Source organism: Convolutriloba macropyga, chromosome 4 (assembly GCF_964194025.1).
Source record: "Convolutriloba macropyga chromosome 4, txConMacr16.3, whole genome shotgun sequence".
NCBI classification, from domain to species: domain Eukaryota; kingdom Metazoa; phylum Xenacoelomorpha; order Acoela; family Convolutidae; genus Convolutriloba; species Convolutriloba macropyga.
The window spans coordinates 57,266,008-57,293,345 of NC_134471.1; the positions used below are offsets into that span (position 1 = coordinate 57,266,008).

The window sequence follows — 27,338 nt, forward strand, 5'->3', positions numbered from 1 at the left end:
AGACCCCTCTGAGTTGAAAAATTAAAACTTATCACGCTGAAATTCAGTGAGACCAAAAAACCCATTAAAATTTCTTGGAAGTGTCACTATTGAAATTTTTTTAATACATTTTCCGTTCGTCCCGATTACCACTCGTGAAATTGTGCACAGATCACAAGTTTCAGTAAGCCCAGTTGCTTTAACAACGAAGAGCCTTTTTATGCAGTACTTCATACTTACTATTTACTACAACCAGTATGCATTGAGGAAAGAGGTTTCCTATGTATAAGATAATTGGTTTTAGGTTTTAATTAAAACCAATTACTAAATATATTATTAAAACCAAATTAGTCCATAGCATATTTTCTGAAAAAAAAACTTGTGACTTATACGCGCACTTCGATAAATCAGGAGCAATAATACGGCAAATAATATACTTTATCACTCTGGAGGTTTACGTAAATGTACAATACAATTTATGTACAACCAGAGGTGAAAGAAGTTATATACAGAGTAAGAAGAGTGCGTTTATAAAATTGAGTTTGAGAAGTTCTTGTTAAGACTAAATGTTCCCTCTAACTTTAATAAAAGACTTCCTCTGTCTCAGATGTACTCAGCCATTTCAAGTACCATGGAGGACTTCTGCTGGCTGAACTTGACGCATGCAAATGCTAATGGATGGTTTTCTTGGCTAGCGTCGTGGAAATTGTGCGACAGGCGTGTGATAATTCCTTCAGGTAAGTACGATAAAAAAATTTTTAAAAAAATCGAATGGAAAAATATTAAAAGTTTGATGGGCGTGGGTGGGACTCGAACACACTCGTGTTGATGTTCACTTTCTTCTAGGTGATACTTCACTGCACTACGTTGACTTATGTAGCTGCAGCTTTTTTCTTTCAATGTTCAAGTCGTCGCTAATTTCAAATGGAGATCGACAAAATGATTTGAACGGTTTCGAACCGAAGCGCCCAGTTCTGATGTTGTATTAGCGGACCGCGCTAAGTGTCATATACGATGCTTCAGAAATTCAGCCTTTCATTCAAATTAACTCTCCGTTTGATGCAATTGTAGCTGGGGCTTAGATCGCTGGCTTTGTTTTTAAATAATCCTGCTGCGATGTTGAAAAAAGATTGACGAGAAAAAAAAGAACAGATAAGATTAAAAAAGAAGGAGAAAAATAATACCGAAGTGTTGTCTCCGACTTGAAGCAAAGTAAACCACTGAAACCAAATTACGCGCAGCACAATAGTGAATGTTTTTAATCTGACAGACGTTTTCTTTTTAAATCAGTGGAGTGTTGAGGAAAATAGTAAAATGATAAAAGAAAAAGTAGGCATGAAAGGCATCAAAAGAAGGCCCAACTAATTGTCAATAATTACGCACTATATATTATAGTTCTATAAGCAACAATAACTGATACACTGAACGTTCCTTTTATATCAAGTCTAGAAAACATAACAGACTAACGCCAGGTGAATTACTCCAAAGAACTTCAACGACAGCCACACATCTTGAGCACACAGCAAGGATCCAACAAGTTGAAGTCAGAACTTTAACCATTAATCAACGCTTTGGACGAGAAATTTGCGCAGGAAAAAGCGCCCAAACAACCTGCATCGAGGAAGCCCGAATAATAATTGGGGACTGCAGTACTGAATTCAACTGAAGGAAAAGTTTAAAAAATACAGTACTACAAATCCTAGATTGAAATGAGTTCGAAAAACAAATTTAAACGTGCCCTATCAGTTTTTATCATAGCAGACCTAAACAACGAACGGGACACCTACACTCTTGGACTAGAAAGTTTCTTGGGGGAAAAACAAAAAACAATGAATTTACAGAACTTTTAAAATCTGAAATCATAAACACTGTTCCGTCTAAAGAATCGTCGCTCATCACAAATTCACAGTCCGCACAGTCCTAATTGGCGATCACAATCCCAAGAGTACCATTGCAAAATAAGTATTTGTAGCTGATTCATTGACAGATATTAGCTATTCCTCATGTTCTACTCTTTCAGGAAAATCGAGAAAATTTTAAAAACAACCAAAAATTGATACACTGCATGTGCCATTAGTGGAGATTGCCAAATCCAGGCCACATGCCAAAAATTTTAAAATGCAGAAAATTAATGCAAGGTATAATAGTGAAGGATTTGCCTACCCCGAAAACACTAACTACGACTCTATAATTCATCCACTTACTCATTATGATGTTTTTCTTATTTGGCTATGAATAGACCTTTTATGGAGCTCTTTTTTATTGCAATGGACAACTATTTGTGTAACATCCGCTAATTTTCTCTTGTTATTAGTTGAAATATAAATGATATAATTGTTCAATAGTTCAAAAATTGTAGTTATTCTTAACTGCCCTTTGTAGCCCAATGGCTTTAATAATAAAATCTGAAATCATAAACACTTCCGTCTAAAGAATCGTCGCTCATCACAAATTCACAGTCCGCACAGTCCTAATTGGCGATCAAAATCCCAGAGTACCATTGCAAAATAAGTAATTGTAGCTGATTCATTGACAGATATTAGCTATTCCTCATGTTCTACTCTTTCAGGAAAATCGAGAAAATTTTAAAAACAACCAAAAATTGATACACTGCATGTGCCATTAGTGGAGATTGCCAAATCCAGGCCACATGCCAAAAATTTTAAAATGCAGAAAATTAATGCAAGGTATAATAGTGAAGGATTTGCCTACCCCGAAAACACTAACTACGACTCTATAATTCATCCACTTACTCATTATGATGTTTTTCTTATTTGGCTATGAATAGACCTTTTATGGAGCTCTTTTTTATTGCAATGGACAACTATTTGTGTAACATCCGCTAATTTTCTCTTGTTATTAGTTGAAATATAAATGATATAATTGTTCAATAGTTCAAAAATTGTAGTTATTCTTAACTGCCCTTTGTAGCCCAATGGCTTTAATAATAAAGATTTTAAACCTTTCTCAGCTACGGCTTTAATAGATTGTGCTATTTTTCCTTTCGTAAGTTTCTCAACTAAATTCCGCCTTGCTTCCTTCATACCGCGTATATTGCGATAAAAATTGAGTCCCAAAGGAAACTACCACTAGTTACAAGGGTGGCCCGTTTTTCATCCCTTTTCACTAAATTAATTATCCCCAGTAACAATCCCAATTTTTAAACCCCTATATCAATTAACCCAGCAAGAAGATAACCTATACATTGTTTCATCCCCATTTTAAGCCTCCTATAACTAAGGATAACTGTCTAGGTCAATTCTAATTATCCCATTATTTTCAGGAAAATGACTCATTTACTTGAACCAACATTAAAACCATTAGCGAATAAACTGTCTCATGTTGTCTTTAATAGGTCAATCAAAGGTAATTGAAAACTGAAAACGAATTCCAGAACAATTCTTGTTTTATTGCATCTGCAAACCACAATGATCAAAACCGACTGAGTCATGAAATTAACAAGAGTTAATAAAAACATTGCTGCCTGAAAATTCTCGAAAATTCAAAGCTACAAGTAACAAGCACCCGCATTTTTGAAAGATGAGCCACCTTATCCGCGTAACTGGTGAACACAAGCACATGCTTTAAATAGAGAACCTGCAAATCGAAAAGCCAAAGAAGATCAAAAATTTGAGTGAAAATTTAGCGCATTCAGTAGCCGTACCAGTAACCAAAGTTAACCGTGAAGATCTGACCCCTAAAACATTGCAGCTCTTTCGAAAAACCGGAGGAACTAGAAAAATCTTATGTTGTATTCGAAGAGAACTCATGTAGAAGATCAGCAGCAATTAAATAGCTCTATTGAAAAAGTAGACGAGCTTTGTCTAAAATATCAATTAAATCAAATCATATGTCTGCTGTTGAACCATCCTCCTATATTACTTCCGAGTGTCTGGAAACAGAGAGAGGCAGCCAAAGAGGAATTTTCAGAACAACAAATGCTGCTCACTATGGCGCTACGGAATACAAGCTTTGTTAACTCAACCACGGAGTTTGAAAACTTCTGACAGATTTGCTAAAATTTTTCGTACAAAAATTGAAACTCTTGAATGCTTCGGCTGAACAAAAATACCCCAAGAACAAATTGTATCAGAGCCTTATAGAAAGGGTTCATAAGTTGAAGGTTTACAAGTACGAAATTTATATTCATTTTAGTGGTGTTGCTAGTTTGTCATTACTTTCTAGGTGCCCTCCTCCTTGCCGAAGGTCGAAGCTTTTATCACGACTCTTAGAAATTCGTTCCGTAGCGTTAATCCCAATTGGCAGCACTTCAATCTGGATTTCAATAAATTTTCTGTCAAACACATGGCCAAATTTAGTTATGATCGGCCGATTTATGCTTACACGTAAAGTCGCTTCTTAAAACTAGCTTAGATTGTTTCATTTTGGAACAACCAGTTTCTCCGTCTTCAAGACCAAGAGATCATTCAACCTTTTCAATTCAGAAAAAAAAGCAACATAAAAGAGGTCAGACTTGTCAAATATTGTTTTTGGATCAAAGGCATCAAGTTAAGAAAAACCGTCTCATCATTATTGACATTTCAAAGAAAAGCAAGCAGTTTTGAGGCCACATTGAAAGCCAGTAGTTTTGTATTTGTATTATCTAAGTCCTTTCAAATTTAGCTTTCGACGCCGAAATAGATATACACAAACCGACCAACGTCGGACGAACGCTCTCTAAGTATAGGTGGGGGCATATAACTTATGAGTGCAGCTAAGACATTTATGTGGGTGAAAAATATCGCTCCCGATAGTGGTTTGAAACGGCGACCTCCAGGATAGCAGTCAGCGTCTTAACAACTAAGCTACAATCCAGTTGTTACTTAAGGGCTAACAATCACTTTTATATTAGCAACAAACTTAATTTCTGAATGAGAGCAACTGGGATCACTCAAAAATGAAGAGCAAGCGTGAAAAATTCATTAAAGAAGTCACAGAATATTCTAGAAGAGAAGCGCGAAAACGATCAAGCAAAAGTTTTGCTTAAAAAAGACATACGCGTTTTCAAAAATTGCTTCAAACTTCGCTCAAAATGGCTGAGGGGTAAACACATACGGTGTTTAATTAAAAGGGATTCAATAAATTGGGGTGAATTGGGCTGGAACTATCACTAGCACCACTCTGAGGCAAATTTGGTAGTTATTGGAGTCTATGGCAATGTTAGGTACGGCTAATTGTGAAAAGTTTTGATCGGCCTCCATAATTCAATTAAAAACAACCATAAGATTATCTGTATTTCTTAGCTGCAGTTTTGTAACACTGAACTAAACAGCTTGTTATTGTTGCTAAAACCAATCATATAGAGTACCATTGTTTTCAATGCAGTTTTTTTATTGGGAAACCCTCAAAATCATTAAAAAAAGCGAAACCTTTGATGACATTTATGTTCCATAATTATGTTTCTGAGCACTGTGCCATTCAGTGAAATATTACAGACACTACGGATAAAGCTGAGAAGGTTTACTCAGAGTCGATTTCAGGCCTCCGGATTGAAGGATGTTTAACCGAACCTGAGTTTTCAACAAGCTATCACCAAAAATTCCTGTATTGAATTGAACACAAAATGTTTTAAACAAAACTAAACTACTTGAAAGAATGTTCAACTGTCATCTTTTCGTTTTAGAAAGAATTTGTCACATTTTACATCAAGGAAGCATAAAAATTATGATGCTTCGAAAACAATTTAGCACATTGGATAGAAAAGACTCAAACAATTACGCTGCCTAATTTAAAACACAACAGTAATATAAATATGCATAGCTAATTGAAAAATGATCGGAAATAAACTATGAAGCAACCAAATGGAAAGATAAACGGAAAATTGAAGGATAAAAATTGCGTGTAGGTGATTTTCACCTATATTTTTCTTTATAGCGACCGTCAAAAGCCCACCACAATCCCCTATACTGTCCCATATTTCTACCCCCACACGATATGGAAGTACAATTTGTGTACTTATTAGCCTCATTCAATTATCTGTTAAACACAGAGAAACGGAAGCGGTAAAAATGTTTAGTCAAAAATTTCTATATCGCTTATTCTGTTTTCACTACACAACGCTAATAATGATATTCATCATTCATGTGTTACTTCTAACCTCTACAAACAGCTATTCTTTTGTCTTCATTGAACGTATTTACACAAATTTTCTTTCGTATGGAAGGTTCGAGACACCAACCAGACTATTGTGGTTAACTTAAGCGGAGGAGGGGATGGGGGGGGGGGGTGGCGGTCTATTTGAGAATCTCACACAATGACAATTGACATTTTGTTAAAAACTGTTTGCTGATGCAAAACTGCACGCATGAATATACTGCACAAAACTTAATACCTCAAAAGCATCTACTCGACTAAGTTCAAGTTTTCTTTCCCTTGTCAATTTTATAGACGGGTAAAAAGAGTTCGGTTAAAAGTAGTCCAATTGATAGAAAACAAACTTTCAATATTGTGAGTTTTCTTGAATTATATCTAGTGGGTATCTAGGCATTTCAATATTCGGCATTGCTGAACCACGCGAACAAAAATGTGGGGTTTTAGTTGTACTATTCTAAACTAAATTTCACACAGACACAAAAACATAGGAATCATGGGTGCAATGGAAGTTGTATAACATCAGAGGTGTTCACCAGGCGTCCGTGTATCGAATATCGACTTCCTGTAACAGTGGGAGTTCCTTCTTAAGTATCTCGAATGTGTGGGCAGTGAGTTTGGTGCTGTTCAGGTTCAGTCTACGGAGTGACTTGATGTGGACTAGACTGGCCAGTCCTTTGTCACTCACTGGAGTCTCACACAAGTTCAGAACCTGTTCAATAAAAGGAACACTGATCTTACTGAAGTAAGAACACAGTTGTTATCATTGCTAACAATTGTTGCCTGAGCTTTGTAATTATTCCTCAATGGGGTAAATCAGAAAACTGCATCACCCTGAGAACATAAAAATTCAAGATGTTTAATAACTTTTAAGTTAGGAAAATATCATAACCGACTAACGAACGGCGAGCGGTTGGCTTCGCCAGTAGCTAGCCACGGTTTAGTGAGGCTAGCTTTAGCTTAATCGAAGGGGCGTGAATTGAAGGGGTTCAACCTGTAAGAACCGCTCTTCACACGATAAGTATAAGTCTCCTAAAAGGCTTTCTGTGAATCGCATACTTGGAGACTAGTGAACTGAAAGGCTCTAAGAGGACTTAATGTCCACTGGGCGCTACCTGTTTATCCCGTTTTTGAGGATGAAAAGTCAAATAGGTCAGACGAAAACCGGTCAAGCGCATAAAAATCGCTAAAAGACCGAGAGGACTAATATAATTCCTACAAACTTCGTTTGAGGGCAATTAATAAAAGCGAAAATACTTATTGAACACCTGAGGGGCTATAGTATTACTGATATCAGGCAACAAAATTATATTGCATAGAGTACACGACTAAAAAATTGAAGTCATTTTTAAAAAAAATAAATTTTGAGGATAGCAGTTTTAGTTTCCACAAGTAGATCACCCTTTATCTAGCGTTCCAAGACGTATTTAAAAGTTTGTCATAACAATCGCAAGGAAAATTAGTAAATCCTAAAAGTAGAAAAATAGTAACCCTAAAAGAAAATTAATATCGCAGGTTCCCAGTTGATTGCTGATTTAAATACGCAGCTACGCGGTATAATGAATGAAAACATAATAATGCCCTTTGATTAATAACACCTTTAGCCTTTATTACCTGCAGGTTGAGCAAGTTGTCAGCAACTAGTTGTAGTCCCTGGTCTCCGAAATGGGTTCCCCAGAGGTTGAGGTATTTCAGACTGCGCAGCTTCGAGATGAGGTGGCCACTCTGGGAGGTAATGTTGGTGAATGCCAGACTAAGGGACTCCAGATTGCCAAAGTAGCCAGATTGTAGCACCTAGAGCATCACATCACTAACTCATAGAATAGTAATCTATAGTGAAACAAAAATTGCGTCAAAGGCAGGCAAAAAAACATGTAATTAAACGTTAAGATTTTAATATATCAAACCATTCCATTAAAAAATGAAAAAATTAGATAACATCGATTAATGAAACCACTAAGGGAAAAAAGTGACAAAATTAACAACGAACATGATTCAAAAGCTCACTAAAACTGTTCAAAAAGTATTGCTGGCAAAACAAATTAGCTACCAGCTGAAACTATGGAACAGATATTATGACGCCTCACTTGATGGCCGATGAGTCGTATTACTATTGAGATTAGGATACAGCACAACAAAACATACAGTAGAACTCAAATAACAGCTGATATTTTTTGGAAGCAAATAGTGTCGGAGACACAGAATCAACGATAAAGCTTGAAACCACAGAACATGTTCATTTACATTTCATCAAAACGCTGAAAGCACCAGTGACTAATAAGAGCAAATGACAAGTTAGCAAAAAATTGAGAAAACCCCAACAAACATTAAAATCCTTTCGAGAACAAAAAATTAAATAGAAAACCATCAACTATTATTTGAAATTAGGACTTGAGTTATAGGTTCCTCAACCGAAAGCCAACAGGGCCTATCATTAATGACACAAAGAAATAAGACAGCAAGAAGAGCCACAATACAAAAAACTCTAAAACGAACCGACAACTTACGAAAATAGTGAAAAAGTAATAACTTTAATCTGTTTAGTCAAAAATTTAATTATTTTGGTTTACGCCTGGTTAGAGCACTACATTAACCTGTCGTGGAAGATGCTTAACACAACAAACAGAAGAAACATGCTCAAAACTCGAAAAATCAACCAATATTTTACGAAAACATAGATTCACCCCGGGATTGATTTCAACGCTGAGGGGTATTTGGCTGCACGCAGCCACGTCCTTACGACCTGAACGATGTGCAGTGGTGAAGTAGCAGGGGGCCAAAATCTAACAACCCCTCTTCACACCATGAGTTTACGTCTCCAAAATAATTTCTGTGAATCGCATACTTGGAGACTAGTGAGCTCAAAGGCTCTAAGAGACCGTAATGCCCACTAGGCGCTACCTGTTTATCCCGTTTAGGAGGACGGAAAGTCAAATGGTTCACGCAAAAAATTTGCACACAAAAGACCACAAGACGAATACAATTGCTACAAACTTTGAGAGCAATTTAAAAAAAAACAAAAACGGGCAAAATTTGAAAATTCTCTAACAACCAATGAAAAAAAAGTCAGTTTCATTGAAACCACCTCTTGAAAACCAAAAAACTCTAATACACTTTCTGGACTCCGATAAGAAAATCACGCCTGTAAAACTACTCTCCTTCCCACTTTCTTCAATACTTCGGCTTGATTAGAATCGCCAATTCTGTTAGACTTTGATCACTCCACTTCGACTTCAGAAAAGAACCAACAGATCTTTCCAAAAAAGCGCCCCAATAGAATCCAACTATTTTTGCCTCTTTACTCCAGAGTTACTATAACCACCACTCTATTTTGACTTCTCACTGACAAGAAAAAGTCGGAGAACCTGTAAACAGATCTTAAAGAAATATCAGCGCCTCAATGCAATTCCATCTCTGAGTCTCAAAAAAAACAAAGGACACTAACAGCTCCGCGAGCTATCGCTTTCACAAAAATAGCGGCAGATTAAACAAATTTAATTAGCATGGCATCAAGTTCAAGAGTATTGATTGTGAAAAGCCAATAGTAAAAATTTTGAGCCCCATTTTTCTTAAAATGCTGAAAAAATTTCTTTAACACTTGAATCGTTATTCAAGAGCTTTTCAATGATAGCACATTTGTTTTTAACGCAAAATACACCGAAGGGCCAAATTAGAGAAAATACGTATCGATTAATATTCAATAAATGTTTTTCCTAGTCATTCTTCGTGAAAATGCATAACAGTCAAAATTTTTGTATAAAGACATCAGTAATGCTGTTATTGAAGTCAACAAAATGTTTCAGAGAAACCTGCAAAGATTTCTAATACTTCAGCAAAAATTTTTGAACTTTGAGCATTTCGATTTGGGCATCTGGTAAGGAACCCATTACCCCAAACCATTTTTTGGTAGAAAGACCTTACAATTCACTGCCATCAGGAAACTTTTCGTCAACCTTGCCAGCATCCTAAAAATTGCGGAAAAATGTACAGCAGCATATGAACCACGATTGGAGAAGCCAAGTTAAAGAGTACCTTCTCACCTTGCCAAAGCGAAGTAAATGGTCAGAACGGGGTATTCATAGAAAATCAATGACCTGGTATGGATACTAAAAGACCTAACACAGCGTGAGATACGGTCTTTGCAACTAGTTTTGGAAAACTTTGCCAGTAAAAGAAGGATTTGTACGATTTGTCATGGTAAAAACGGTGTATGGTACGTACGTCCACCCATTACCAGTCTCGCACCTGTTTTGGCTGATTAGCCGTTTTCTGCTTATATTTTTGGAAAGGAGGTCTAGGCAAATTGAAATACCCTTTGGTCTTTTTGTTATTTTATTCGCCCGTCTTCGGTTTATTTTATCGGTTTACTCTCCCCGGAGCCTGCTGATGATGCATCAGTTCAAGATTGCCAACGGCAATATAATAAAACTTGAAAATGCTCCCGCAAAAAAGTGGGAACTTCACTTTGCCCAAATAAACATGTGAAGCAGTAACTCTCCGCTGAGATTTGACATGACTTTAAATCACGGACTTTACTTCACTAGAAACGTGTTCTTTACGCATTGAGCACAAATGGCCCAGAGAAGTTTAAGTTGCCCAAACAAAACAAAAATGAAATAACTGATACCAAACAAAACGTCAGGGAAGAGAAATTAGCCATAAAAAACCCTTCCAAGGCACAAACCAAGTTATCGGCCAAATAGACAGTATAGTCCAATTTTCTGCAAAACAGCTAAATCCAATAAATTGCACATTCAAAGGACTGTCAGAAAAACAGCGAAATACACTTTTGAGCCCTTTAGTTAAAGCGACAACTGGGACAGAAGACAACTGGGAAAGAAATGCCGCTTACAAAAATTGATTATAAACTACCCTTATTTTCCAAATTATAATTACTGAAATGAGTAGTTTAATAATCTACTAAGACAGACCTCCATTAAATCTCAAGGTTTATATTCTCCATTAAGATTGAACAAAAAGTGCTAAAATTATTTTCCTTAATGATTTTAGAACATCTACGATTTTAAAAATTTGTATTTTATTGAGCTAAACATCCGTACAAAAGAAAGTGAAAATGACGTTGCAGATCTAATTCAACTGACGAGTGGCAGAAATCAGTAGAAAAGTGCTCTTTGACTTCTCGGCGCGTGATCAACAAGGCGCGTGATCGCAACAAAGGAGGAATTAAAAAACGTAGCCAAATTTGAAAATTCACCAATAATCCCTGAGCAGAATGAAACCAGCATAGAGAAGTCAAAACGATCTCATGCAATATGTTGAACAAGCTATAAACTAAGAAAAATCGGAGCAAATTTTTGTTTGACAAAGTAAAAAAACATAGGACAACTCCTGAATTACAATCCAAAGAAATGAACTAACTAATGACACTCCAACTAACATTTTTACAGCAACAACCATCTAAGACAATAAACAATGACTCTATGAGCAAAAATGAACAAAAAACCAAGAACAATTAGAAAATGTTTCCCGAGAAATAGCATTTTTAGAATCCCTAAAAACAACAAATTTTGAAAATATGGAATTTATGCGTCTTAAGGATGAAAACAACAACCTCGTGGGAATCAATGACAGATCAAGAAAAAATTCATTAAAATTGGCAAAAGTTGGAACTTTGAAAACTAGTGGCGCTAAACAAAGAGACCTCATAACTACCAGCCAAAACCCTTAACCACAGCATATCATAAAACATTAAAAGCCATAAAATACTTTTAAGCAGTCTTATTGGGTAATAAGGTGGCAATCGAGCTAAAATTAAAGGCAAGATTCGCAAATTCAATTTAAAACTTTTCAAAAACAGTGAACGTATCTCAATGAACAAAAACATTAGCTAAAAACATCTGTGATAGAAAAAAATACAGGGTAGATTGCCGAAAAGAGCCGCTCGTCATTATTACAACACAGATCGGGATTGCAGGAACAGAAAAACAATGATAAAATTGATTGTTGCACAAAAACCTTTGAATTGCGCAATATTTTGATTGGATTTCGTAGTTATGCATACTCCTGTTTCTCAATGAGAGGACGCAGGGGCTAGTATCATTACCAAGACTACCAGCTAGTAACCTTAACCATAAGATATTATAAAACAAGATATCATTAAAAGTCATAAAAACCATTTAAGAAGTCCTGATGCCTGATAAGAGACAATAAAACTAAAAAAGGGAGATTCACAAATGCACCTAAACCTTTGAAAAACAAAGCGTATCTCAGTGACTGAAACCGTTATCGATAGGTTGGAGAAAAAAAATCAGTGAATTTAAGCAGCACTAAAAGGTCAATAAGAATTTTTCGTTGTTTTTGAGACTAAGCGAAAAGACTACAAGATGAACAAAAACAATTAAGACAAAAAATCAACTTAAATTTCTCAAAAAGTAGGTAACCAAAATCTTGACAAAAATTGCCGTGAACTAAAACGACGAATTAGACTCACCTATTACTCATTAGCAAACGATGAAATGCCATTTATTGAGAATTATTGATAAACAAAGTAATAATTACAACAAAACTCAAGGATTCAGTAAAAAATTTTAAAAACTGAAATTGTATAAGTCAAAGAAAAAAAACAGCTAAAATCTGAAACTATTTATTCGAATAATGTAGGAATAACAACCGATGATACTCGTCATTAAGAAGACTAAGAGACAACACAACAAATTGAGGAATAAAAAAATAGAAAACTTAAAAATTCGAAAATATTTCTTGAAAAGAATGAAAGTCAATGTCATAAAAATTAGCTTTGAACTGAAACAAATAAATCTATTAAACACTTCACATTAGAGACCTATGAGAACTGTACCTAATGAGATAAAATGATAAAACAGAAAGTACAAATACTCAAACAAAAAATCATTAAAATATTTGGAGCAATAATAGTGGCAAAGTATTGACAACCACTGGCCGCGTATTGACAACCACGATGCGAGTGGGACCTTTGGATGCATGGGGCGTTTAAGGCCTGAACGATCTGCAGGGGGTGAGGATTGGGGAGCTGATGTGGGGGGGGGGGTTGTTGCGTGTGTGTGTGTGTGTGTGGGGGGGGGGGGTGGGGTCAATTTTTATGAATCGCCCTTCACACCATAAGTATAATTCTCCAGAACAGTTTCCGTGAATCTTTGACGTGGATATAAGTGAGCTGAAACGCGCTACAAGAACTTAATGCCCACTGGGTGCTACCTGTTAATCCCATTTTTGATGACGAAAATTCAAATGCCTGAGACGAAAAATCGCACAAAAAAGACCAACAGGACTAATATGATTGCTACAAACTTCGTTTGAGGGCACTTTGACAGTTATTTAGGTTCATTTATGCCTCATTAGAAATCAATGATACTGTTATTAATGGTACCAGGTTATAAGAACACAGAATTAATATTAAAAGGTCACTCAGAAAAACGCTGAAAAAAGCCGTCGAATTACCGTACGCGAAAAGTGCTTTCAAAAACTTAAAATTTGTTCAAATACCATCTTCTCACTCCACTTTAAAGGTACTTCTCACTCCACTTTAAATCAGACTTCAACCCTATGCTTTTTCGCTCTCCTAAAACTCCAACGTGATAAAAATCACTACTCTAAATTGACTTCTCACTGACGTGAAAAAGCCGAAAAAAGCGTGAACAGATCATAAAAAAGACAGCACACATCCAATCCACATATTCTGGATGGTAAATAAAGGAGCGCTCTAACAGCCGGCTGAGCAGATGATGACGTCAATTAATATAATATTTCAACAAATACTTTTTAAGAAAAGCACAATCTGACAACATTTTCCTATAAAATCTTCACAAGTTGCAACTCCAAACCACTTATTATCAACAGATCTTCTAGGACAGTTTCTGTACTTTATAATGTAAATCATAAAATAAAAATAAGAAGATCCATACTGATAATAAAGGCAAAGGAGTAGAAACAAAGAGCAAATAAATCTGATTACAAAATTTTTGGTATAAAATTCAGTACAAGCTCTGAGAATCCAGGAACAAATTTTGTTCCAAGAAAGATTTTTCATATCAATAACACAAAACAACCAGGAAGGTCAAAAAAGCAAAAAAACTAAACCGAATAACGTCGGAAAAACTGCTCAAATGACAGGCAGGGCGTAAATTCTTCCTTGTGGGTGCAAAACATCAGACGAAGGTAGGGTTCGAACCCCAACCTCCCTGAGTACAATTCCTTCACCTCGACAGAAGCATTAGCCACTCGGCTATCAGAGACTTGTCGTCGTATCTCTAACAATCGGTTTTGTTTCAAGAAGAGCGTGGATAAAAAACCAAGAAGAGCGTGGATAAAGTCAATTGAGAAGTCTATGATTATTAAGAAAAAAAGCGGAAAAAGGATAAAGCAAAAATTTGCATAAAAAGACACGCTTACAATGATCTCTCATTCGAGAGCAATTAAATATCAACGAAAAGAAAAAAAACTTGCAATTATTTCAGTGAAAACTGGCCTCTCAAAATAACCAAGGAATATTTCTAATTAAGCAGACAATAAATAACAGAACCCAAAAAGTTTTTTAAAAAGCATATAAAATTTGTCAAAATTTATTTTGTTTTCGAAAAACATCTGAAAAATTATAGCATCCAAATCAATAGGTCATCAAAATAAATGAAGAAGCTGACTTCGATCAGAAAATTGAAGAAGGATACAGAACCTGTGATAAAACGTATAAATCGGCTAAATGACAAACATACCCGGCAGATTGCCGGAAAATAGGCGCCGTTGATTCCCATAACTCTATTGGGATTGAAAGAAAAGTAAATATCAACCAAAATTGATTTTTGCATAAAAACATTTTTAAGTGCGATTTATTTTGATGTCAGTTCGTAATTGAACATTGTCCTGTCTCTCAGTGAGAGGCTACAGGGTCTAGTATCAATACCAATAAGCATTATAGACAGTAACTAAAATTGAGAACAAAGTTCAAGTACCAGACATCTAAAAATTGGCTTTATGGGTTTATCCCGTTTCTATTTCTGACTTTGATTTTTTTAATACTGACTCTCTTCACTTTGAATTGCTTTGCTGAGAAGCTGCTGTTTAAAAGGACTTTGAGCAGAATGACAGAGGAGTGAAACTAGCCTAGATAAGTAAAAAAAAATTTCACGCAAAATGTCGAAAAAGCGGCAAAATGGGTAAAGCGAAAAAAAAGTTTGACGAAGTAAAAAAAATAGGAGCGCTATAATAGCCGGCTGAGAAGACGAGGGCGGCTATTAAAAACAGCTAAAATTGTGTCTTTAAGTCATATAGTTGCTTCTGATGGTCAAAAACTTACAAGAAAAAGCTTCATGTTACGGAAAAATTCGCTCGCTTAGAGCAATATTTCTACACCTAATTTTCTCCCTCATCTTTTTATAAAGTGCATGGAAAAACCACCATTCTCTTCATTTCACTCCTCAATTCTGTTAAACAACAAACCAAAATCAGAGTTAAAACACGTGCGGCATTAACTTTTTACATGTTTCAGAACTTTACATTCAGTTACTTATTCTTTATGGGGGCGAAAACATCAGCCGACGGTAGGATTTGAACCCCAATCTCCCGAGTCCAATTCCGTCACCTCCACGGAGGTATTAACCACTCGGCTATCAGGGACTTGTCATCGAGTCTCTAAAAATCGACTTTGTTTGAACAACAAACTTTATTTTGGAGTGAGAGCAATTGAAATCACTCAAAAATCAAGAAGTGATGAAGTCACTTGAGGAAGTCAACGATTATTCCAGAAGAAAACCGCAAAATGGTCAAGCGAAAAACTTACATAAAAATAGACACGTTTACAATAGTTGCTTTTCATTCGAGAGCAATTACAAACTCGAAAAAAGACAGCGACCCAATACGACTTAAATTCTTTGAATTTTTAAAAAATAGGGCCACTATAATAGCCAACTGAGATGGGGGCGTCTATTAAAACTGAAACCAAATTTGCTCCACTTTTCATTTGACTTTAGGTATAGTCAACGGCCGTCCAATTATCCGGCTGCTGAAAACTGATTGATAGGATAATTGAAATAACGCTTGAAATGAGGGACGTTACAGTCGCTCGAATATTCGAAATGGTCGAACTAAAATTTTGCATAAAAAAGACGCACAGACTTTGTTTGAGAGCAATTAAAATCTTATGACGTCCTGAAATGGCTATCATAAAGATCATTTTCATCAAAACTAAAAACCATAACCGACTAACGTATCCCGTTTTTGAGGACGAAAAGTCAAATGCGCCAGACGTAAAATTGGTCAAGCGAAAAATCGCATTAAAAAAGACCGACAGAACTACTATAATTGCTACAAACTTCGTTTGAGAGCAATTAAAAATTTAATTAACCTTAAATATGACATAGGAATTGATATTTGATAAATCATTTGCTCAGATTGTTTTAAAACCTATTCTTTTATAAGTAAGTTGGATTATTATTTTCACTTTCTTTATTTTTGAACACACCACCTTAATTGAAAATTTGTTATCAGTGCAATATATTTTGTCTGTTTACAGATCCATGTTCGCATTGGACCTTAAATTGCTTGAGCAGGTTATTTTAGAGAGTGATTCATCCTATTTGTCTTTATGACTCCTTATCTGTTCCAATTACCCAATTTCGAAAGCGACAGTATCTAAATTGGATCTTTGTAGGTCCATGAACAAGTCTACCTGAAAAAGGGATGTCAGCAGTTTTAAACAATTACGCAATAAGTAAGTACTTATTATAGTACATTATATATGCAATAAGACTAAAATTGATGTAATTTGTAGCTCAAATGAAAGTTAACAGGAGCTGAAGCGATGACATATCTGTAGCAGACACAAAGTACTAAAAATTGAACCAGACACAATGACGTAGAAAGAATGAACATTATTCCACTGCAACCTCCAATCAACCGTGGCATAGACTATTTTCGCCAATTCAAAATAGAGCTCAAAGACGTGCAATCAATTCTATTCAACTATAAATGGCGAAAACAAAAAGTTTGAAATGTAAAACGCTCAAAGACCAGCAATTAAGTTCCTTATACAGGCATGCACTATGTACCCGTCTCGTAAAGTACCGGCATAATATAATTTTTTCAAGCTTTGTTCATGGCCTCACTTTAAAATTTGATTGATTGAGAAGTTTTAACTTCTAAAAACATTCCGATTAAGACTGGCAAAATTTAGTTATGTTAAAAATTGATATTCTCAAAAAAAGTCAATGACAAAAGACTTGTTTTTTGAGTTTTACCTTACAGTTTTGATGTAACAGAGATAGCCAAGACTCCACACCAATTGCAAGTCAACTCAGATAGCGACTTGGTTATTAGTGGCACTGATAGTCATTCGATTTATTAAGGAAAGGTTCCTTGAAAAGCACGTTGGAACAGTTGCCAAATTTGGGCCAGTTCTCTTTTCTGGGCGTGGAATTCTTTTTTTGCCCTTTGTCTTTTTGAAACATTATATATTTCTTTTTAGTCTGCCTGTTAACTCGTTCTATACACCTTTAGACAACCGAAAAATTTTCTAAAGATTATTCAGGATTCTTCAGGAACATTGCTCGCAGCGGTGCACACAAAGCAATTCTCATTGAATATAACGTGATAACGCGATATAATTCACTCGAGTTTCGATTAGACTACATGAAAAAGACATTTACAAAAAAATAAAAAGTCAAAATACCGCATCTTTTCCGTTTGTGTCCCCCAGTACGTTACGCACCCCGGTTACAGAGCATGTGCCATTATATACTAAATCAGTATGCAATAATACGGTAGTGCGTCTGGGGGGTGCAAATATTATGCACCCACTAAGCTTGGGTGTGGGGGGGGGGGGGGGGGGTAAAACACCAATTGATCTCTCGAATTTAAAAGCAGTTTGAAACATTCAATGCATTAGAACTACTCGTTTAGTCGCTCCCATTACAATTCCATCGCGCCTTGCCTTAAATCGCCACTCTAATTTGACTTTTCATTAACAAGAAAAATCGAAAGTCTAAACAGATCTTCAAAAAAAATAGCAACGCTATACAAATCAAGTGCTTTAGGCATCTAATTAGCAGCAGAATAAAAGCCACCTGAGAACATGGACTATTAATTGGCAGGAGCATGAACAATCATATTTTGCAGCGCGACCAAAAAAAAAGATTTTCCTATGGTAGTAGTCATAACGTCATTGTAATTCATAACAACTTGGCATTACAGTCTGATTATTGTAGTCGGTAACAGTTCTGAAAATCAACTGTTTAGTTTTTCTATTTTGTTGTTAAAAAGAGTTGAACGCCAGCATGATCAAAAGTCAAAAACTTGAGCAATTTCTCAATATGCATCAAAGCATAGCCATTATGGTTAACTATTATCATTCAGAAAAAATTACTTTTTAGGAGAGCTACTTCCTGTTGTTCTGGAAAAGCAAAAAAAAAAGCACCACATACGTTGACATCTTTAAAAGTCGAATTTAGATATTTGTCCTTTAGTAACCAATAAAAAATTACAGTATATTTTTTACAACAGTGAAAAGATCATTTCTGATTACAACTAATCACACAAAATTTGGTATCTTGGCAATTATTGCAAAGATCATAAGAATATTTTAGTCTCTTCTATGGAGCAAAAAACTATGTTAATACAGTTATTAAGAAACACGAAGGCTACATCTTTCTGTCTAGCGCCCCTCTCCAAGTAATTTAATCAACCCCATTTATATAAATAATAATTATCTTCGTATTTGATTTGCTTACATGTTTATGTATGAATAAACATTTAGGAAAATCCGAACAGAGCTGAGGTTTCAGATTAATACATGCATAGTGAAATGTCGCTGTATATTCTTTTTTGTTTATTAAATTGTTTTCCGGTATACACTGCAAATCAAATATCATTTTATACATTTGAGCACCAGAGTGGGAGTAGCAAACACTAGCCAGAGAGGATCTGATGAAGCACCCTAAGGGCCGACACGTCGGACCCAAGTCAAATTACAATAAAGATAAATAGCCTAAATAATGTCTGGATAGAAGCATGAAACTTGAACAAAACCTATTATAACAAAAAACATAGCAAAACGCAGCTTGGGCCCTGGGAAGCGGGGCCCGTGTTTCCTTTTTTAATGTTTTTTGCATTTAATCTCAGTTTCGTTTCTCGTGTTTTTCAATTTTGTTCTAGTTTCCATTTTTAATCTGAGTTTATTGTTTTGAATTAGTTTTTAATGATTTTTATCATTAAAAAATTTCAGACATACATTCGACATGGAAGCCTGAGTAGGTGAAAGTTTCGCGAAAAATTGTTGAACAAGGAGTAAACTTTCAACCTTTGTATTTCGATTTCCAACTGTTGGGAAGACAAGACAGCTAGGTTCTTCGGATAGAGTTCTCGTGAAAATATTAAACTTAAAACTTCAGGTCCTCAGCAGCAATAAAGACACTCCTGCCCTGCCAACTGATAACCTTTCTCAGATTGGTTGTATGATAATCGTTGAGTAGAAAGGATGTATAAAGTAATTAAGTGTCTGAATCGACAAGACATTTTAAATTTATTGAAAGTTTTAGTTCCATTGAATATATGACATTTCAACAAAAACTTCTCCCAATTATTTTAATTTGTGGAAACTTGTGGAAACTCATTTGCACATTTCTTGTGTATTTCTCATGATTCAATTGATGATACAAACTACTCGACAAACTCGAGCGAATATCTCAACGTACTCTTCTAATCGCGAATTTAAAACGATCAGACACAAAGCTGCACAATTGATGGTACCTTATTTTTCGCGAATTTTTGTTGAACACTATCTCCAAAACCCTTAAGAAAATCAGTCTAAGCCACTTACGTTGCGCAAAGCTAAAATCATTAAATCGAGAAAGCGTACTGTCACAGATTAGGATACCATATTGAATCACTGGTTTGACATAGTAATTATAGTAAGTCAACAGAAAGCCACGAGCGAACGAGTGCCACAATTTTGATACAATCACAGTAAATTGAGACATCTTATATTCAATTGAACAAAAACTTTCAATAATTTTATAAAGTCTTGTTGATTTAGACACCTATATACTTTATTCATCCTTTCTACTCAACTATTATCATACAACCAATCTGAGAAAGGTTATCAGTTGGCAGGGCAGGAGCTTCTTTATTGTTGTTGACCTGAAGTTTTAAGTTTAATATTTTCACAGGAACTCTATCCAAAGAACATAGCTGCCTTGTCTTCACAACAGTTGGAAATCGAAATACAAAGGTTGAAAGTTCTTCCGTATAAATTTAGTCTCAAAAATCTTCCGTATAAATTTAGTCCTTGACAGGATTTTCCTCTGTCAGAATAAAATTCAACAAATTTAGGTGACAAATGATTATCCTACAACCAATCTGAGAAAGGTCTTCAGTTAGCATGACAGGAGTTTCTACATTGCTGTTGCTTATTTGTAAGCTCTTATCGTCAGCAAAAAAACGGTTGAGTATTCTGACATACAGTTTCTCGATCACTGATATGAAAAAGATAGAGCCCTACTAATTATTGTAAGAATTACAATTCCAGAAAACACGTTTTTGTTGAATTCAGGGAGCTAGAAGCTTAACAGAGGGTAAAATCTTAGAATGTCTTGAAAACATAGCAAACTATTATTATCATTATAGGTTTAGGCACCATTTAAATACTCAAAAAAGCATCAATATAAAACAATCAGAATAAAAAAGTTTTCAGTTTCGTCCTATAAGTAAGCTCTTCTGGTATCAGCTTCAATTCAAATGGCAGTCTGTTCCATTCGTGCGGAATTGCATGGCTGAAAGACCTTTTTCTGAAGTTAGTTTTAGTGACCGAAATTTGAAGGTTGTAAATATACTGGCATCTTTAACTTTATCATTGCGAGACACAAGAGAGCTAAGATACCCCGGAACTCGTTGAGGATGATGAATTAGGCGATGACCAAAAGGTAAAATTTTGAACAGCACACGTTTCTGCACAGGTAACCAATGTAGCTGCTTGATGAATCTTGAAGTTGGTGTTCGGGAGTTGGTAAGAGTTATGATTATTTCGCGGCTTGACTACTTCAACCCACTTTATAATGGATTACCTGCTGTACTTCATGGGAAGTTACAACGGATAATGAATTGCGCATGCAGGCTGATATTTCGACTGCCACCCGGAACACCAACTTCAAGATTCATCAAGCAAATAAGGTTGATATTCTTTTATATCAAGTACGGAATTAGGAACAGCAATAATCTTTTCAGTACGAAAACAAACACTTTTTCTGGGGGGGGGATTTCGTCTATATAACACAAAAAAAAGTATAATATTAATAACATTGTAAAAAATGAATTGTGACAATAGCTCGCTGCCAAGATGAGGGTGGCTCTTAAAAACCTTTCAAAAATTCCCATATAATAAAGGAGTTCAGCGTGATAAACAAAGTCATGTACCAATGAATAATTTTTTCGCTAGCGCCATTTTACGTACCAAGAGGTATGGATCTTACCTGCAGCAGATGGTGGTCCGATGACTTGGGAGGGAGAGACAGCATTGTTGGACCTCCTTTGGACTGCAGCTCTTTAAATTTTGAGATCTCCTCACACGTTGCTGAATAGCGCTCATGTCCTAAAAAAGCGCTTTCAATCATATTACATTTAATTCCACATTCATTCTTGTTACATATCAAGTTTGGCAACCAAATATGATCAATTACATTTTTAAACAAACATTTTGTGATCAGCAATTACTACGTTTCACAGAAGTTAATTGATAACTTCCCTATCCGTCGATGAGCCGGCAATGGCTGCTCCCGAATTAATTTTACACTCAAAAGTGCTGTCCAATAGGTTTCTGAGAACAAAAAGTAAAGGTTAGGTTTCTTGTAGGCATTTCGTGTGGTATAATTTTCAGTGGTAAAACTGCCTCACCTGCTTTGCTGCTCTCCAGAGTTGATATCACTTCAACTCTTACATCTGCAGTATCCAGAATTTCTAATTGCAGCATCAAACATAGCAAGTCCATCATGTCAGTATTGCCTTTGGACGCCAGCAGCAGAATTGGGGATAGGAAATAAGTTGACAGGTACAGAATAAACTTCTTCCGTTTATAGCAGCAGTTGATCAATGCACTTAACATTGTGCAGAACAAGTTCCCGTCATTTGCATCATCAGCCAACAAACCACCAGGTGCAAACAAATGGAACCATCCCAGTTTACCATCACGGACACCCAACACGCATGTATGGACTTCGCAACGTCTATCCTGCGCAAATGACGCAATGATCGGCTCAATTCCGTTCACGAAAGTATCACATATTAATGCCGATTTACCGAATGGAATCGGTTGTAGCAGCGGTGCCAGACTATATCTCCAGTCTTCGTACCGACATATAGATTTTAAGATTGTCAAGAAACATTTAATGGTCTTTTGCTCGGCCTCTGAAGCTACTCCAACATCATTTAAATTGCCTGTAGAATCGTTCAGATCATTTTCAGAACCATTGCACAAACCCATAGAAATGACGTCACCAATATCTGATGGACCTTCGCTGTATCGATCTTCAAAGTTGCTGGAAGATTTTTCCATGATTGGTTTCGAGATTCGAATTCCGTCATACACAAACTCTGTCCGCTTTCTTGAAAGTTGCAATGAAGCCAGACATACTGCAACCAGATTGCTCAAAACTCGTATATGCGGGCAGGTCCTCGTGGGTCCGTGGGCAGCAGCAACGAAGATGTCAACTTGCTCTTCAAAATTTGGAAAACTCATCAGAGCAAGAAAGAAATCGGCAATGAAGTCACGAACTTCGGGTCTTTTGCCGAAATCACTGTTGTGCTTGAGTAGTTGCTGAATCAATGGAACAAATACTCCAAGGAGTTGATTTGATGACGGGCAGTGAATGAAGAATCGAGAAAGGAATTTGCACATTTCATTTGGAAGGATATAGTTTTCCACACACAACAGCAGAGGCTGAACAATGTTTACAACCTCAGTGATAGGTACTGTTTGAATGATTCCTTTATTGTCTGATCTCAGAAACTCATTCAGAACTTCAAGAACAGAAACTTTGACCTCCTCGTGTGAAATGCGACACAAGATAACGTACTCAACCAGACTTATCAGTTCGACTTTGAATTGGTCAAAAGTTTCTGCCTGTAGCAGCAGAAGCCTCCCATGAGCAAGCCGGTTCCTCCAATGCAACGTGTAGAACCACTGGCAACAAATATGACTGTTTTTAGCTTGTAACAAGATCTGGTGGTCTGCGAGAGCAATTCTGATACATGGCCTTGAAATGCGTCCAGGCTCCACGCTTTCACCCACTTTTTCTTTTGTTGGAAATATTTGAATATGGCGTATGTCGCTGTAGAATGTGCTTAGCTCAGTCGGTTTAGCCGTAGCATTTGATTGACAAGTAAACCGATCACTGAAAAATTTCAATCGACAACTTTCCCAACGTTTGAAAACACGGGTCCACAGGAGCTTTCCCAACGCTCCAGCGAAAGGAGCGCTTCTGCACACCAAAATATCACCCTCATAAATCGGTTTGAAGCGTGAAATACATTGCTTTTTTGCACTGGGATCATCATCGTTGTCCGAGCAATCGTCCTCCGGGGGAATGACGGTGATTTCATCGGTCCCTGGTGGTTCCAGAAGGAATGTTTTAACTTTCTTTTCAGGATCACTGGTGCACGCGTGTGCTTTGTAATGAACGCTGAAACAAAACATTACGCTAGTTTACCAGAGCTCAGTGCAATGAATGTATAAAGTTAAACAAAGTTCTATCAACTAAGTCAACATTTCAAATCTGTAATCACATTCTCTAAAGTCATTGGATCATATAAGGCTGTAGTGACCAAATTGCAACGCAGCTTAATAATCGGATTAGATGAGTCCATATTCAGTGTACTTTATGATTGGTGGTATTTGCTTTCAAGGGCTAAATCAATACCATTGTGTTTAATAATTTACCTGTTGGCGGATCTTGATCTCAAGTGACCATCCGATAGAACAACTGGAGGGCAGTACAAACAGCAAACGTCTCGATTTAATTCCAACACAACCCTCTCCTCTCCTGGGCTATTCGAGGAGTCACTGCTGCTACTTTCAACTGTAATATCGATTTCAGTGTTAGCTGAAAATGGCCATGAGCAAGAACTTCCAGCTGTGTTTGAGCTAAAATCAATATTGGAATGAATGCCACACTGTACAGCAATATGGGCCCCACCATCGTCCAGCAAAAACCCATTGGTTGACTGAAGACTTCTTCTTTTACGGAATAACTTTTTTGCTCCGCCAGACTTACGCTTTACCAGATCTGTGGCATTCTTCTGGCAGCTAGTGTAGAGCTTTGGCTGCATCAGATGACGCCCAAATTCAGAGGATTTGGCACATTCTACCTCATTTGGACCAATGTCACCAGTCGACCCTCTCTCCTGCTGCATTGTTAACATTCAATTCATTCTCTACTGAAAAATCAAAGGTACAAAATTGAAATTCCGGTTTTAAGATACTGAAATTAACTTAACAGCAGAAAAATTATTCCTGCAACCCGTTATAATAATTTCGTAAACTTAAACATTTGAAACATTTCATAAGCTTAAATACATATTTACATATATTTTAAAAATTCGACTGTAATCAGGATCCTTAGTGTCAAAATGCAAGGAAAATTTCCCACCCATATACGCAAATTCTGTCAACAAAAGCAAAGGTACATAAAAAAGATACACCTCTCCCACCTGTTCTTTCGATACCTGGTAGTAGTTACGAAAACTTGAACAGATTTCTGGCACCATTTTCCATAAACTACCGGGCAAAAACATTGAAACCAACACGCAAGATGCTAGAAAGGCCTTAGATTCTCTCTCTCTCTTTAAGATAACGAGAAGATAGTATCTCATCACGTAAAAACTTTATACAACGTGCCGGTTGGAGAGGCTATAGAAATTGCTAAGAGAACTCTATTCAAGCAACCTAGCTCCAGAGATCACAATGTCCGCAATGAAAAGTTTGTTAAAGCTAGCGGTAACAAATGTTCATTTTAAATGTAGCGGGATCTGTTATGTACAATCAGATGGTCTGGCTATGGGTGCATCACTGGCTGTAATACTAGCAAACGTGTGGATGAAATCCTTTGAGGCATCACTGCAAAAACCAGAGCTTAGTGAAAATATCTCTAGATCTGATGAAACAGGGAAGTGCAAAGACTGCAACCCTCGAGTGACTTTCCGCGGAAGAGGAGTGGAATGTGTGTAATCGAAAAACTGGTTTCCTGCAAAATGCCAAAATAAACAAATGAGGATTACGCCAACACGCAGGATGATTTTCGGATTTGTACGTATTGCAGCAATCAACAGACAGAGGGGCGGTTTCAGGAGATGAAATTGTTCAAAAAGTATGTGGATATTATGTGCACGGTTCGTGGTGACCCGGAAGAGTTCTTAACATTTGCAATTTCATTTCACAAAAACTACAATTTTCCGTTGAAAAAGTTAACAAGGAAGGGGATTTGGCTTTTTTAATACCAACGTAAAAATGAGCAGCAAAAAATAGCAATTGTCATTGGTATCAAAAACGATCGGTAACAGGATTAATACTGAATTTTCGAAGCTGTGCACCGCTTCAGCATAAGAAAAATGTGATTCAAGGGACGGTTCACAGGATTTTTCATGCAAAATTTAAGTGGTTGCCCTTCGATCAAGTTCCTGAAAAGAACAAAACTTGCATGACCAAAAATCAGTATCCTGATTGATGGTCTTCAGAAACAAAGAACAAGACTTTCGAAAAGATAATAGTACAGTGACAGCAAAGATCAATTGAAAACATCACCCAAAAGAGCATCAAAAAAGCAAAACTAGATCTCATGATAGACCAACTATTTTTTTTACAATACAGAGACAACCTTAAATTTTGCAAGCAAATTGAAGAAACTATGTGGCTTGCAAATGGCTTTTGTAACGCCAGAATTAAAATCATGCCTCCCCACCCTGAAATCATCTTTCAATAGAGACCTGAAATCCCACGTGTTATTTGAGAAAAAATCAATGGATGCGGATCAATCTATAATGGGCAAACAAGCCGGCATGTTACCATTGGATATCAGAAGGTCAAAATAGGGTTTCGCAGGCGGGTCAACATCTTGTTGAATGTAGTGGCTCCACGAATGACATTTAATGGACAATGGACTGGATGCCTGGATTGACTGGATGCCTGTCGCACAGTAGAGAAACTCATGACAATCGAAACTATACACATCATCAAGCTGAAGCTGGCACTAAACACAGGCGATGAATATAGGGGTGAGAACTTTTGCAAAAAAAATTAGCTCAAATCATAAATTTGACTTAAGAAAGATACATAGCGCAAAAAAATTTTGTTCATGTTAATATGAAATTTGCAAAAACTTCCACAAGAAAGATAATTAGGTTAAGAGCAAAATCAGAAATACCCTAGACATACAATAACATGGCCCAATTAAAAAAAATCCGGAATAGGAATGTTTTAAAGAAATTGAGAACAGATGTTAATATGATTGTAAATAGGCTAAATATTGTATAAATGAAAAAATTTTTGATTCAAAATAATTTTTAGATAGTTCCTATAATTGTTTTAATTGTGATCTCAGACAAACGTAATTACATGTTCATTTTATTTTTTAACAATTTGAGAAACAGTTTTAACCTGACGATAAACGTAAAGCTCGAAAACGTTTGTTTTAAATATCAGAATTTTTTTCAATTTGACAAATTGGTTTCTTTTACAAAAGCAAGCTCTGAATCGTTTTCTTCTATTTTCTACTGTTCCTTAAACTATTTCACCATACTTCTTATTCGGCAAGCAAGTCCTCTTTCTGTCGTGATGGTATTCATCTCTCTGTACGGTAATCATTTGTTTGATTTGTATCTGCGTAAATTGATATCCGCAATGTTTTCTATAATGTTATAATTATGATTTTCTGTGGACAATAGCCTCACTCTGACAACGTCTGATGCTTGAACACAAACCGCAGAGAAGTAAAAATTTTCTATTAGAAACAAATTTAATTAATAAAATTGAACGCAAAATTCAATCTACAAAATATTTTTGACTAAAACTATCATTTTCAGTTAAATTTCAGACAAATTCAGTTAAATTAGAGAATTTTTGTCAATTAATTAAAATTATACTTTATCTACATTTAATACGCCCAAATTTTATCTTAACTCCGGTTTGTTCCGGTTTGTTTGTTTTTTTTTTCTTGTTTTCTTTCCATTTGCCTTTCAGAACTTTGATGTGGGGTGTATGATCTCTGCATTAAGGGAGTTGAATCCAAACACACATTTAG

General features: G+C 36.1%; 1 protein-coding gene across 1 annotated transcript; it reads right to left on the reverse strand.

Moving 5' to 3' along the window:
- Positions 1–6,204: 6,204 nt before the first annotated feature.
- Positions 6,205–24,479, reverse strand: LOC142337781 (C-Maf-inducing protein-like). Its single transcript, XM_075387295.1, has 5 exons — positions 23,984–24,479; positions 21,943–23,726; positions 21,522–21,640; positions 7,684–7,863; positions 6,205–6,781 (listed from the first exon to the last, which is right to left on the reverse strand). The coding sequence occupies exons 1-5, from the start codon at positions 24,463–24,465 to the stop codon at positions 6,602–6,604; spliced, it is 2,745 nt and encodes a 914-aa protein (XP_075243410.1). The 5' UTR covers positions 24,466–24,479; the 3' UTR covers positions 6,205–6,601.
- Positions 24,480–27,338: the final 2,859 nt, after the last annotated feature.